General features: G+C 37.7%; 3 protein-coding genes across 3 annotated transcripts; all 3 read right to left on the bottom strand.

The window, feature by feature from the left end:
- Positions 1-742: 742 nt before the first annotated feature.
- LOC109122304 (uncharacterized mitochondrial protein AtMg00810-like) lies at positions 743-3,712 on the bottom strand. The gene is made up of 3 exons (XM_019218834.2): positions 3,574-3,712; positions 1,346-1,521; positions 743-1,282 (listed from the first exon to the last, which is right to left on the bottom strand). Exons 1-3 carry the CDS (start codon positions 3,710-3,712, stop codon positions 743-745), a joined length of 855 nt encoding a protein of 284 aa, XP_019074379.2.
- Positions 3,713-6,183: 2,471 nt separating this feature from the next.
- On the bottom strand, positions 6,184-8,741 carry LOC100255612 (subtilisin-like protease SBT3). Its single transcript, XM_002282268.5, has one exon. It carries the CDS (start codon positions 8,739-8,741, stop codon positions 6,456-6,458), a length of 2,286 nt encoding a protein of 761 aa, XP_002282304.4. The 3' UTR covers positions 6,184-6,455.
- Positions 8,742-11,966: 3,225 nt separating this feature from the next.
- On the bottom strand, positions 11,967-14,498 carry LOC100260681 (subtilisin-like protease SBT3). The gene has a single exon (XM_019218899.2). The coding sequence runs from the start codon at positions 14,448-14,450 to the stop codon at positions 12,141-12,143; it is 2,310 nt and encodes a 769-aa protein (XP_019074444.1). The 5' UTR covers positions 14,451-14,498; the 3' UTR covers positions 11,967-12,140.
- Between the last annotated feature and the right edge of the window lie 356 nt (positions 14,499-14,854).

The raw sequence follows: 14,854 nt of genomic DNA, 5'->3' as shown, positions 1-14,854 counted from the left end.
AGGCCGCTTGGCTCTACTTGCCTGTCTAGGCCACGTACGAGTGCTCATTTTTAGCCCTCCAAGGCAAGAGAGGGGCTGTCGCACGCCTGAATTGGGCCAGCTATCCAGTTTGTTTGCACTCTCTGGACATCTTCTTGGTGGGTTGCGATACTAAGCCAACCACTAAACCATAGTTAATTTCAAGGTTCTCTTAGAGCAATGCACAAGTGGAGGCCACTAATGAGACCACACTTGACTCCTTGAAAAAAATGTTAATGGTTAGAAGAGAAAGAACTTAGAGATATGAAGAGAAGAAGAAGATGTGCAGAGCATCTGTTTGAGAGAAAACCAGAGAGATGGAAAACTGAAATTGAGTTACGACCAGCAGCCCACTGATGGGTACTCTGTTTCTTATATATAGGAATTTAAAGATCAGTTACTAACAACTTTCTAATTAGTTACAACAAACAGCCTGTTAACTACTTAAATAACAGCTTGTTAACTACTAAAAACCACTTTACTTGACATCCCCCTCAAGCACACAAGGCGAGAAAGAACTGTAAGCTTGCTTCAGAGATGGAGGAAACGTTGAGTGGAGAGAGCTTTGGTCAAGATATCAGCAACCTGGTCTTCAGATGGAAGAAATCAAACATCAAGAGTTTTCTGCAAGACTCGTTCACGAACAAAATGATAATCAATTTCCATATGTTTAGCCCGAGAATGAAGGACAAGATTTGCAACTAAATAAGTAGTGCTGAGATTATCACAAAAAAAGAACAGGTGGCTGAAACAGGGGAACAAAGAGTTCTTTAAGTAGAGACTGGATCCAAGTGAGTTCAATTGTTGCATTAGCCAAGCCCCTATATTTGGATTCGATACTAGAGCGAGAAACCACCTTTTGTTTAGAAGCTGACCAAGAGATCAAATTGCCTCTAAAAAATATACAGTAGCCATTGGTGCTACGTCTATCATCAGGGCAAGATGCCCCATCTGCATCTGTATAGGCAATAAGATCAAGGGAGGAAGATGGTTGGAAAGAAAGCCCATAAAACAATGAACCTTTGAGATAACGAAGAACACGCTTCACGGCTTGAAGATGAGTAGAGGTTGGAGCATGCATAAATTGGAAAAACTTATTAATAGTATAAGCAATGTCTGGTCTAGTAATTGTGCAATACTGTAGGGCACCCACAAGACTCCGATACAAGGTGGGATCTTCAAATCTAGTACCATCAGCTATGGAGAGAACATGACCAACAGCCATTGGGGAAGTCACGAGCTTTGATTCAGACAAACCAGCACGCTGAAGAAGATCACATATATATCTAGCTTAACTTAAATGCAAAGAAGATCCAGAATTGAATACCTCTATTCCAAGGAAGAAGTTGAGAAGACCAAGATCCTTGAGAGCAAAGCAAGAGTTTAAGGAGGATATAAGTTGTTCAATGAGCAAGGAACTTGAGCCAGTGACAATAATATCATCGACATAAACCAAGACAACAAGCATGGCAGAATTGTTACAATAAACAAACATTGATGTATCTGCTTGAGAAATGGAAAAACCCCATTTAACTTAGGTGGAGCTGAGTTTGGTGAACCAAGCTCGTGGAGCTTGCTTCAAACCATACAATGCCTTGGTAAATTTACAAACAAAGTGGGGCATAGAAGGATCCACAAAACCTGGTGGCTGCGTCATAAAAACTTGCTTAGATAAATCATCATTAAGAAAGGCATTATGAACATCAAGTTGTTTGATAGACCAATTTTTACTTAATGCCAAAGAGAGAACCACACAAATAGTAGTAGGTTTAACCACGGGATTGAAGGTTTCAAAGTAATCAAAACTTGGAGTTTGATGAAATCCTTTCACCACCAAACGTGCCTTATAGTGTTCAATAGTTCCATCAGGTTTATACTTCAATTTATAAACCCAGCAACATCCAATGATATTCTGATTAGACGGAGGAGGAACCAAGACCCATGTTTTATTGTTCATAAGAGCTTCAAATTCAAGATGCATAGCTTGCTGCCATTCAGGAACTTTAGCAGCTTCCTTGAAGGAATTCGGTTCACAAGGTGGAGGAAAAATAGTCTCAGTAGGGGATAGAAATATCTTGGGTTTGAAAATGCCATTTTTGGCACACGTTGTCATGGGATGACAAGAAGAAGGAACATGAGAGGAAGGAGGTTGAGCTGTTGGAATAGGTGCAACCTTAGAAGAGGAAACTGACACACTAGTATCAGAGACTGAAACCAACTCTGAAAGTGGACCTGATGAAGAAGACAAAAGGGAAGATATTGGAGTGGTTGGTACAGCTAAGGGAATGGCACAATGAGAGAGGGAAACAAAACAGGGAGGCTGAACTGTAGAAGACTTAGCAAACGGGAAATCTAGTTCATAAAAAATAACATGTCGTGATATATGTATTTTTCCAGTGGACATGTTTAAACAGAGATATCCTTTATGCTTAGAACTATAGCCAATAAAGGTGCATTTAACTGATCAATATGCAAATTTATGGCGATTAAAAGGGCATAGAAAAGGATAACAAGTGCAACCATAGACACAAAGAAAAGAATAATTTGGTAGACAATGGTAAAGAGTTTTATGTGGAGAAGAAAAGTTCAGCACAGAGGAAGGAAGCCTATTAATCAAATATAAAGCAGATTGGAAGGCAAAAGACCAATATTTAAGTGGAATAGAAGCATGAGCAAGCAAGGAAAGACCTACTTCAATCATATGTCTATGTTTTCTCTCCACACGACCATTTTGTTGAGAAGTAGACGAACAAGATACTCTATGTAGAATCCCAAACTTACACAAAGTATTAGTAAAGGCTTGAAACTCTCCTCCCCAATTAGTTTGAAGCACTCTAACTTTAGTATCAAATTGAGTCTCAATCATCACTTTAAATTGCAAAAAGGCAGAGATAGCTCGATCTTTAGAAGCTAGTAGATACAACCAAGAAAATCTTGTATGGTCATCCACAAAGAGTACAAATTATCTTGCACCATTAGCACCAACAATAGGGGTAGGACCCCATAGATCAGAATGTACAAGAGCAAAAGGCTGAGAGACTCTAGATTCAAACAAAGTAAAAGGTAAGTGATGGCTCTTTGCCATTTGACAAGGTTCACAAACACTTGTCCAATGTTCTGGGGGCAAGCTACAAGCACTCAGAACTTTATTGACTATTTTACGTGCAGGATGGCCTAACCTAAAATGCCATAGAACTGCCTTATTGGAAAGTTGTAATGCAGATGACATACATGGGACCTCAGTTGTCAAGCTTGTTCTTCCAGCAAGTTTATCACCATCAGGATCTTGATATCTTCTACTAGGTGCTTAAGACAACAATTTGTATAAGCCATAGTTAAGGTTGCCTTGGAGAAAAGCCTTCTTCGAAGCTTGATCATTCACCACAAATCCATTAGTAAAGAATTCCACAGTAATATTATTGTTAGTACACAACTTATTCACACTTATCAGATTGGTTTTAAGTTGTAGAACATGTAAAATATTCTTTAGATTTAAAGACCAAGAAGTTGAAGAAATAGTGGAGTGTCCAATATTTGAGATATTTAAACGATTACCATTTCCAACGATGACTTTGTCTGAACCAACAAAAGGAGTATGTGAATTCAAATCGTTGAGATTTGGAGTTAGGTGATACGTAGCTCCGGTATTCATGTACCAGCCTCTATCTCCAACAGTGGACGAAGTTGCAACCATTGCAACAAGATGATTGTTCATTGATGGTTGATAAGTTTGATCAAATCTATGATAGCAATTAATCGCAATGTGACCATATTTACCACATACTTGGCATTGTGGTTTTCCATTGCTGCCACCAGAAACATTATTGAAGTTTCCAAATGAGTAAGAATGATTATTAAAGCTACCTCTTCCTAGACCATGTCCAAAATTTCCACCATTGTTGTTATAGTGGCCTCTCCCACGGCTTCTGCCAAAATTCTGATGATAAAATTGTTGTTGATTCGGATTGCCTCTACCTTGAGTCTTGAATTGACCAAACTTATGATTTTTTTTTGTGTCATTGAAGGTTCACTGTTGCAATATTTGCTTGCAGGAGATTTGTTTCTTCTGTTGTGTGTTGTTGTTCTAATCGACTTTCATGAGTCAAGAGCATGCTGTGGATTTCTTCTAGGCTTAATGGTTCATGCCCAAAAGTAACTGAAATGACAAACGAATTATACTCTGCTCCAAGTCCTGCAAGTAAATAGAGAATTCGATCTTGTTTTGTAATTTTTCTCCAATTGCAACCAGGTTATCTACAACGAACTTGATTTTGAGTAGATATTCCATCTTACTCAATCCTTCTTTCTTTGTTGTTTGCAATTGGAAGCGAAGCTGCATGATACGAGCCTTTGAAGCTGCTGAGAAAATTTTCTCTAGAGCAGTCCAAATTTCTGATGCAGTATCAAGGCCGATAATCTGTGCCATCACTCCTCCTGTCAAAGAAGAATAAATTCAACACATCACTAAGCGATTCCGATGTTGCCATATACTGTATTCTGGATTTATGTTCTCTGAATCGCCAAGAAATCGTGAAGGAGCAGGGATCTTTCCATGGATCATCTCTTCAAGGCCATTTGCAATGATGATGTTGAGCATCTGAGTTCGCCACAATAAGTAATTTGATTGATCGAGTCTTACCGTGAATGCTTGATTCAACGATGACATTGTATGATGAGTAAAACTGGAGTTAGGATGATCAGTGGAAGAAGCTGATCCTTCTAGTGCCATGGAAAAGGGATTTGCAAATGTTAGTTTGTGGCTCTGATACCAAGAAAGAACTCAGAGATATGAAGAGAAGAAGAAGATGTGCAAAACATCTGTTTGAGAGAAAACCAGAGAGATGGAAAACTGAAATTGAGTTACGACCGGCAACCCACTGATGGGTACTCTGTTTCTTATATACAGGAATTTAAAGATTAGTTACTAACAACTTTCTAATTAGTTACAACAAACAGCTTGCTAACTACTAAAAACCACTCTACTTGACAAGAAGAGCCACACACTATGTTCAAAAGAATATTTCGATATTTTATTTAAACGATGAAAAGGTAATTTAAAGCAATTTCCCATTTGATGACTAATACATATATAGCAGGTCTAGTCATCTATCAAGTATTATTAAGATTTTTCTTCTCTTTTAAGAGAGATAGTATCTTTGACAAATTTCATCTAAGACAGAACTGCCCCTTTTTTTATGCCCCTTTGCTATTTTCCTTTAATTGTGATCCTTAACAACAAAATCCTCATTTGTAGTAACATCAGTACTATTATATGGTTCGATATGGGATAATTTACCGGTGTCATTTGTCATATGAGACACGGCTCCCAAATCAGCATAAAAGGAGCGGTCGTTTGAGTCAGCAAGGACAAGAGGGGCTAGGGCCTGATGAAAATCTTCAGACTGAAATGAATATTAAAACATGTGCTAGCAATCAATGAAAAAGTGATTGAATTTTCCAACAAATTTGACAAGTAACATTGCCATTATTGTGGGAAAATTCCTCATACCTTTTGGTTCATCATACAAGATCACGACAGACCTTGTCAAATGGCCCCTCTACTCCTCCATACTAAACCTATGATAACACAGTGGTTTCTTTTTACCTTAGCCTCTAAGACAACCCACAAGAATACCTCTCTGCATGGGAGGTCTTGAAACCCTGCTTGAACTATTGAATATTTTGATCACTAATTTTACATCTAGCTAGCAGCTGATGGGTCTGGCTTCTCTTCCCTCCTCCCGTCATCTGAGGACCCAATTGCACAAGTAGCTTTTGCAGCAATCTGTGACACGTTCAGGTGGAAATGCTTCTGGCCCCAAAAAATACCGAGCTGATGAATGATTATATGATCAAATCGGATAATCCAGCAGTTGATATTGAATTTCTGATGGTGATGTTGGGTACCAAGCCAACTTTACAGCTGGTATTTTTCTAGCCATGAGGGTCTAATTGAACAGCTCCGGGGACCCGTCTTGATTTTTAAGGCTATAGAACCCAGCATTCTGTATGATACAGGGGTAGCAGACTACAATTTCTTGCATGGGATGCAGAGTACATTATAGCTTTTGAGCTTGCCACAAGGAAGGACATTCTTATCCTCATTCTCAAAAGAAAGAAGAATATTCAGCAAAGCTGAGTTCAATTTGAGTGTTTAGATTGATTTGGTTGGTGCTAATTGGCATAGCAATCACTTACTAAAACTTATTGTCATTTTGCATGGTGCTAGTGAAATTGTATGTTAATGGGCAGCTTATTGGGTAGATGAGAAGAAAACTATCAAGTAAAAATAATTTTATTTGTTTTGAATCCTGTCAAACTGACATGCATTTCTTAATCAAGTTGCCAGCTAGGTCCCATGAAAATCTATGCTCTTCCGAAAGAAATGATCAATCAACAGCTCACAAGGTCATGAAATAAGATTGATCAGTTGCTGGTCAAGTTCTGATGATAGGTGCAATGGCGGAGACAATAGGACTGCTCACAACATGAGTCCCATTAGCCTCCCACCAGGTTAAATACCCGAAATTTCCAATGTAATCGCTCTGTGGTCTGGCATCTCCCAGATTGATCTCTACCGTCATGTTGAATTCAGCCTTGCTGTATTTACCAGCAAATGAAACTATAGAGGGCTGCACAGAAACTTTCATCCCTGACGGTTGCTTCACACTGGCATGATAAACGGTATGGGTATTCTCTACATTTGTCAACACCCTCTTGAAGGTGTAGCTTGTAGTGTTAGTATTGTTGAGGAGGACCATAAATGAAGGGTAATTTAGGTCTAGATTGGCTTGATCACAGCTGAACTTTGATCTCCTGGTGATGATCTTAATCTGTTTGCTGGTGTAGTTCAATCCACACAGGAAATTGATATAGTCTTGGGCCTCTATATCATAAACTAGACCAGGATCCATGGCCATGTTGGGGTTTATGTGCCCTGCTCCAAAATCGAGAGGAGTCCCTGCAACTCCAGTGGTCATATCCATGATTGGTCCTTGAGTGTTATCAAGCAGGTATGCTGTTGTCATCATTGCCGAGCGAATGGCAGCTGGGCTCCAATCTGGGTGTGCTGATTTCAGCAGTGCAGCTACCCCAACTGCATGGGGAGAGGCCATAGAGGTTCCAGACAAGAGAGCGTAATCGGTGAGCAGGTAATCGTCCCCTATTGGTGTAATTCCTATGTTGGGTGCCCATGCAGCTAAGATATCCACCCCAGGAGCCAATATATCAGGCTTCAATATCATTGGAGCCCTACGACTGGGTCCCCGTGACGAAAACCAGGCCACCTGCGGAGCTGGTTTAGCACCCAGCACTGTTTTCTGGAACTTGATATCAACCACAGGATTCTCTGATTTGATTATGTAATCCTTCACCAAATCTCCATCTTTATGGCTTACAGCCACGAATGGTATATAAAAATCTCTCGGCCCGAGAAAATTTTGTGAGTCTGTACTGAAGATGGCTCCTGCAGCTCCTACTCTCTCTATTTCATCCTGCTGATAGCCTCCTGGAAAGTCACAGAACACAATCTTGCCTGCAACTTCTTGGGGCTCTAGAGCATTGTAGTCGCAGGTTTCCTTGCTTGCATTTCCATGGCCAAAGTAGAGAGGAACGTTAGAGATGAACACGTCTTCTGGGTAGACAGATTTTCCTCTGACTCTTAAGATGCCATTGCCTAGTGTCACATCAGCGGCATAATCTCGATCAATAGTCCCAGCACCAATGGTTGTAATCCAAGGAGCTCCATTGAAGATAGTGTAACCATGAGGACCAGCGTTCCCAGCTGAACAAGACACAAAAATCCCTTTCTCCATGGCTGCAAAAGCTCCCACTGCAATTGGGTTTTCGTCAAAAGTTGTCTCGAAGAATCCCAGTGATAGAGACATAAGATCGACACCGTCTGCGATGGCTTGGTCCATTCCGGCTAATGTGTCTGAGGCAGCCGCTTCCGGATCACTGCTGTCACTGAAGAAAAAAACTTTGTACATGGCAAGCCTAGCCTTGGGTGCAACGCCAGTAGCCGTTCCTTTTGCATAGCCAAAATAATTGGCATCTCTCACTGGACTCCCAGCTGCGGTTGACGATGTGTGAGTCCCGTGTCCAAGGAAATCCCTGGGAGAATCGTAATCATCAGGCAAGGATATATTCAAGCCTCGTTGCTTCATCCCTTTACTGAAAGACCGTGCTCCAATTAGTTTTCGGTTACAATAAGAAGAGTTAAATTCCACCCCAGATTCACAGGCACCTCTCCATCTATCTGGCACCGGAGCCATTCCCTTATCCTTGAAACTCTCACTCTCTGGCCAAATTCCACTGTCAAGTATACCAATAATCATGTCTTCACCGAACTTACCTTTCGGCCAGGACCCAACTTTTTTCTCCAGACCAAGAAACTTTGGGGTGTGTGTGGTGTGTAGTTTTCCAAAGCTATCCGGGTATGTTGCCAAGTGACCTGCCATCTTCTCCAATTGATCAAGGTGTGCACGGGACAGCACTGCACTGAAACCATCCAAAACGTGATTATATGTGTAGAGATGGGTTGGGAGAATACCATCTGGGGACGACATGGATGAGAGCGTTGACCTGTACCAGTCATGATGACTGGAGAAGGTCATTGGCATGGCTGATTTATCCATGTGGATTATATAGGTTCCCAGATCTTCTGCCACGGAGGTTGAGAGAGCAAGAAAGAGGAAGAGAAGCTTGTAGGGAATGCATTCCATTTTTGGAGGCTGAAATGGGTCAAGAGATAGTTGGACAACAAGGACTTATATAGGTGAGCTTGAATCTATTGAAGCTATACCCAGCTAATAATGCTTAATTTCATCCATGAAAGAGTTCAAAAGAACTTAGTATTTGGAGTTTTGGCCAATGCAAGAACCGATGCGATCTAAGTTACAGCTTTGTTGGCCAGCAAACAGCTTTGTATTTGGAAAATTTGCTGCTATAGAGGCCGGCTAGAAATTTTGTATTGTTATGTCCATTGGAATCCTAATAAAACATTGTTCTGGACAGACCAATCATATCAATCTTGACAAAGGAGCAGGATCAGGTGGGATTTAATTTTTCGCCGGCAACTTGGATTATCAGTTCTTGGATCTTTGACCATATCACTGTGTAACATCACAAAAGAAGAGATTAATTGTCTGGGTTGGAATATACATGTCCAGATATTGATATATTCGTGGCACGTTCGCCTTGAAATGTAGCCTTTAAGGCATAAATAATCTGCTAAGGAGTTCCTTGGACCAGTACTCATGTTGATGCTGCAGGAATTGTATATTCATGATACTTAAAACCTTCTAGGATAGTAGCAGGCACACGATTTTAGGATTATGGTAGTTTAGAGTGGGGAATGAAAATAAATATTTTATTTTTAGTTTATTTGGAATAAGAATAAGTTTGATTATTCAAATTTTTGTATTTGGATATAAATAAGAACTTATGGTTGAAATGATTATTTGTTTACATTTAATGTGACTAATAAGGGAAATGAGAATGAAAAAGAAAAAAACAATAATTTCCATACAATTAGTTTAAAATAATTTTTATTTTCATTTAAATTTTAAAAAAGAAAACCTCTCCATTTACAATTAGTTTAAAAATATTTTTTATTTAATTTTTTTTAGCTAAATGATAAAATCTTGCTTGATGGTGTGATTTAAAAACAATATTTTATTTTAAAAAAATATATTATTTTTAAAAATTTATTGCACTATTTGATTGTTGTTTTTTAGTAATAGTTTTTAAAAACAAAGTGAAAAAGAAAATAGATTCTAGAAAACAAATAGATTATAAAAACAAAAAGGAAAATATAGAAAAATAAAACGAAAGTAAATAAAGTAGAACATGATATGTTTCTTTTTTTTCATTTTCTCTCTACAACCCCATACCAATATAATATATATATATATATATATATTAAGCAAATGCATTCCAAATCAAGCAACTCTTAATACACAATAATTATTAATTTTTAAAAAATAATTTAAAATTTAAAAATGGAATCAATTAGTATTAGAAAGTTATGAAACTTAAAAAATGGTCAAATTATTAGAAAGTCACAAACCTTCATTTTGAATTACTTATATATATATATATATATATATATATATATATATATATATGTATAATCATAATTTTATAAATTTTTTTACTAAGTAAATAAGCTTCAAATTAAACAAAAATTAGTATATTGGATTCTCTAACAAGTCTAGCAATTTTGAAAAATAATTTAAAATTCAAATATTGATCATTAAATATAAAAAAATTATGGACAAAATTTGGTTTAGAATGATTTTATTGTTTTTATTTTGCATAAACCATTTTTATTTTATATTTTTTACTAGAGAAATGAATATCAAAACAAGCAAGACTTTATATTGTATTTATTAATGAATTTAATAATTTTTAGAAATAATTTGAAACTCAAAAAATATATAACTATTATAAAAAGTAATAGACAAAAACTAATACATATGAGTAATAACTTTACTGTTTCTCTTATCCATATAACTATATTTTCCTAATTTTCTCACTAAGTAAATAAATTTGATATTAAGTGACATATAATTAATGTTTTGAATAATTTGTAATTTAAAAAATTAATTACTTAATTATAGACTAAATAAAAAAATTTAGAATACCCTATCACAAATTGATTACTAAATATACTAAATATATGTAATGAAAACTTGACTTCTTTACATATTAAAAATTAAATTTTATTTGTTTTTAGATTATTACCAATTATTATTTTTAAATTGCTGTTATTTATTTTTAACAAAATAAATCACTTATGCTATTATGAAGATGTTAATATCCATATTTTTATACTATTTATAAAAACACATATCATTTATTATTTTATTATAATATGACTATTCATATTTTATTAAAAACTATTTATTTTTAAATTTATTTGTAATTACAAAATTATTTTTAATAAAATTTAGTTTATATTATATAAATTGAATTTTTAATTTTTTATAAATAAAAATAAAATAATTATTTTTGAAAACATCTTCTCTAAGCAAGCTTTTGGGTTTTTCATTTTTTTAAAATAACTTGCATCAAAGGAATCATAATACCTCATGATAAAGATCAATTGAAATTTCATATACAAATGTGATTTCATTTTTCATAAAATCATTTTTTATCTCATTTCTATTATCACTTCAATTATCCAAACATGATAATAGATGAGAAAATAAATAAAATGTTTATTTCGACTCTTCATTTCCTCATAACAAACATGACTTAAGGTTTTGTTTTGAAAGATACATCCATCTTTATATGCTTGGTACCCCATTCATCTTGAAACATGTACTTTTTCTTGAGTGATTAAGTTTTAAAACCCATTTTCAAATCATCCTTTTGATTGCAAATCAATGACTTCCTAGTAATAGTTTCTTACCCTTCCCCATCTTGAATGAAATTAACACTTTGGAAAAGACCATCTAATTGCACTATTTGATGGGTAGTTTAATCCAAAACCATGCATTTCGATGCTAAAAAAGAAGGTAAACGAGAATATGTGAATTGAATTGAATTTTGTATAAGATATGCAAATTAAAAATGTAAGATAATTTAATTATTAATATAAGATATTGTAAATAATAAGAAAATTTTCAAATCTTGTACGGTGAAAATTATAAATATTTAAGACAATAAGAAATATCTTGATATAATTAAGTGAGTGAAAATTGTTATCATTCAATGTAAGATGGTTACAATAAAGAAATTCAACATCACCTTTAAAACTCGTAATTTTCCAGGGAAAAAAAAAAGAAAAAGAAATTCCACATCAAAAACCAATAATTTCTAAATATTTTAAAAAATGATATGTTTAATACATTTTTACCCTTCTTTATTCCATTTAAAAGCATTATTGCTCTTAGTTTTTACCAATTTCCCTCTCTAGGTAGATGAGAAGGAAAACTTCCCAGCAAAAGAATTTTCATTTGTTTTGAAAATCCTATCAAACTGACATGCATATCTCAATCAAGTTGCCCGCTAGGGCAAATGAAAGTCTATGTTCTTCTAAAAGAAATGAACAATCAACTGCTCCACAAGATCATGAGCAAACCATTTTCCATGTATGCTGATTGATCGTTTGCTGGTTAGGTTCTGATGTATGGTGCAATGGCAGAGACGATTGGACTTCTCACAACATGCGTCCCATTAACCTCCCTCCAGGTTAAATACCCGTAATTTCCAATATAATCACTCTGTGGTCCGGCATCTCCCAGATTGATCTCTACCGTCATGTTGAATTCAGCCTTGCTGTATCTTCCTGTGAACGAAACTGTAGAAGGCAGCACGGTAACTTTCATCCCTGAGGGTTGCTTCACACTTGCTTGATAAACGGAATAGGTATCCTCTACATTAGTCAACACCCTCTTGAAGGTGTAGCTTGTAGTGTTAGTATTGTTGAGGAGGACCATAAATGAAGGGTAATTTAGGTCTAGATTGGCTTGATCACAGCTGAACTTTGATCTCCTGGTGATGATCTTTATCTGTTTGCTGGTGTAGTTCAATCCACACAGGAAATTGATATAGTCTTGGGCCTCTATATCATAAACTAGACCAGGATCCATGGCCATGTTGGGGTTTATGTGCCCTGCTCCAAAATCGAGAGGAGTCCCTGCAACTCCAGTGGTCATATCCATGATTGGTCCTTGAGTGTTATCAAGCAGGTATGCTGTTGTCATCATTGCTGAACGAATAGCAGCTGGGCTCCAATCTGGGTGGGCTGCTTTAAGTAATGCGGCTACCCCAACTGCATGGGGAGATGCCATAGATGTTCCAGACAGGAGACCATAATCAGAGAGCAAATACTCATCTCTTATAGGTTGAATTGCTCTGTTGGGTGCCCAGGCAGCTAGAATATGCACCCCAGGAGCCAATACATCAGGCTTCAGTATCATTGGAGCCCTACTACCAGGACCTCGCGATGAGAACTCGGCCACCTGAGGGGCTGGTTTAGCGCCCAACACTGTTATCTGGAACTTAATATCAACTACTGGATTCTGTGACTTGATTATGTAGTCCTTCACCAAATCTCCATCCTTGGGGCTTACAGCCACATATGGCATATCGAAATCACTGGGCCAGAAAGAATTTTGTGAGTCTGAACTGAAGATGGCTCCTGCAGCTTCTACTCCCCCCACTTCATATGACTGGATTCCTCCTGATTCAGGGATGTCGCAGAACACAATTTTGCCCGCCACATCTTCAGGGTCTAGAGCACCGTATTCGCAGAGTTCCTTGCTTCTATTCCCATAGCCGAAGTAGAGAGAGACGTTAGAGATTAGCAAGTTTTCTGGATAAACAGATTTTCCTCTGACGGTTAAGATGCCATTACCTAGTTTGACATCAGCAGCATAATCTCGATCAATAGTCCCAGCACCAATAGTCGTAATCCAAGGAGCTCCATTGAACATAGTGTAAGCATCTGGGCCAGAGTTTCCAGCTGAACATGACACAAAAATCCCTTTTTCCATGGCCGAGAAAGCTCCCACTGCAATTGGGTTTTGTTCGAAGGTCGTCTCCTCGAACCCCAGTGACAGTGACATGAGATCTACACCGTCGGCTATGGCTTGGTCCATTCCGGCTAATGTGTCAGAGGCAGCGGCATCGCCATCTGTGAGGTCACTGAGGAAAATCACTTTGTACATGGCAAGCCTAGCCTTGGGTGAAATGCCAATAGCCGTCCCCTCTGCATAACCAAAGTAATTGGCGCCTCGTACTGGACTCCCAGCTGCCGTAGACGATGTGTGAGTCCCATGTCCATGGAAATCCCTGGGAGAATCATAATCATCGGGAGGCGCCGATACGTTCAAGCCTCGTCGCTTCAACCCTTCACTGAATGACCGAGCTCCAATGAGTTTCCGGTTACAATAAGAAGAGTTAAATGCCACCCCAGATTCACAGGCACCTCTCCATCTCTTTGGCACCGGACCCATTCCCTTATCCCTGAAACTCTCACTCTCTGGCCATACTCCAGTGTCAAGTATACCAATAATCATGTCTTCACCAAACTTACCTTCTGGCCAGGCGCCACTATTTTTCTCCAGACCAAGAAATTTTGGGCTGTGTGTGGTGTGTAGCTTTCCAAAGCTATCTGGGTATGTTGCCAGGTGACCCGGCATCTTCTCCAGCTGATCAAGGTGCGCCTTGGACAGCACTGCACTGAAGCCATCCAAAACATGGTTATAGGTATAGAGATGGGTGGGAAGACTACCATCTGGAGAGGATATGGATGAAAGTGTTGACATGTACCAGTCATGGTGACTGGAGAAGGTCATGGGCATGGCTGATTTATCCATGTGAATTATATAGCTTCCCACATCTCCAGCCATGCAAGTTGAGATAGAAATTACGGGAACAAGCAGGAGGAAGAGAAGCTTGCTGATAGTGAAGCATTCCATTTCTGGATACTGTAATGGGTCAAGAGGTGTTTGGACAACAAGGACTTATATAGGCAAGCATTGTAGAAGTTTTTCCCAGCTAATAATCCATGAAATAGTTTAGTAAAAAACCTAGGATTTGAAGTTTTGGCCGGAGCAAGAACGATGCAAACTAAGTTACAGCTTAGAAGGCCGGCAAACTAACAATTTTGTATAATATTGCTGCCATTGAAGCCGGCAAGCAATTTTTAATAGTTACATGTTCAGGATAGGCCAACAATCATATTGATCTTGATATAAGATGAGGATGGATTTGATTTTCCTCCATTATTAGAGTTCCCGGATATTTGATGATATCACAGAACACTGTAAAATTGTCACTGCTACTGTTTCACAGAAGTACTAATGGTTTTGTCTGGGGCAGA

This window comes from Vitis vinifera, chromosome 3, assembly GCF_030704535.1.
Source record: "Vitis vinifera cultivar Pinot Noir 40024 chromosome 3, ASM3070453v1".
Taxonomy (NCBI): domain Eukaryota; kingdom Viridiplantae; phylum Streptophyta; class Magnoliopsida; order Vitales; family Vitaceae; genus Vitis; species Vitis vinifera.
The sequence above is the reverse complement of the archived record's forward strand: the minus strand, read 5'-3'. Positions and strand labels throughout refer to the sequence as shown.

Bases quoted from the DNA above. Each gene is read 5' to 3' on its own strand.
- LOC109122304 (XM_019218834.2), bottom strand. From the start codon at position 3,712: ATGGTTGCAACTTCGTCCACTGTTGGAGATAGAGGCTGGTACATGAAT. The intron at 1,522-3,573 runs GTAATCGTTTAA...TTTCTCAAGCAG, and splicing joins CAAAGTCATCGTTGGAAATG to ATACATCAATGTTTGTTTAT. The intron at 1,283-1,345 runs GTATTCAATTCT...GATCTTCTTCAG, and splicing joins ACTTCTTCCTTGGAATAGAG to CGTGCTGGTTTGTCTGAATC.
- LOC100255612 (XM_002282268.5), bottom strand. From the start codon at position 8,741: ATGGAATGCATTCCCTACAAGCTTCTCTTCCTCTTTCTTGCTCTCTCA.
- LOC100260681 (XM_019218899.2), bottom strand. From the start codon at position 14,450: ATGGAATGCTTCACTATCAGCAAGCTTCTCTTCCTCCTGCTTGTTCCC.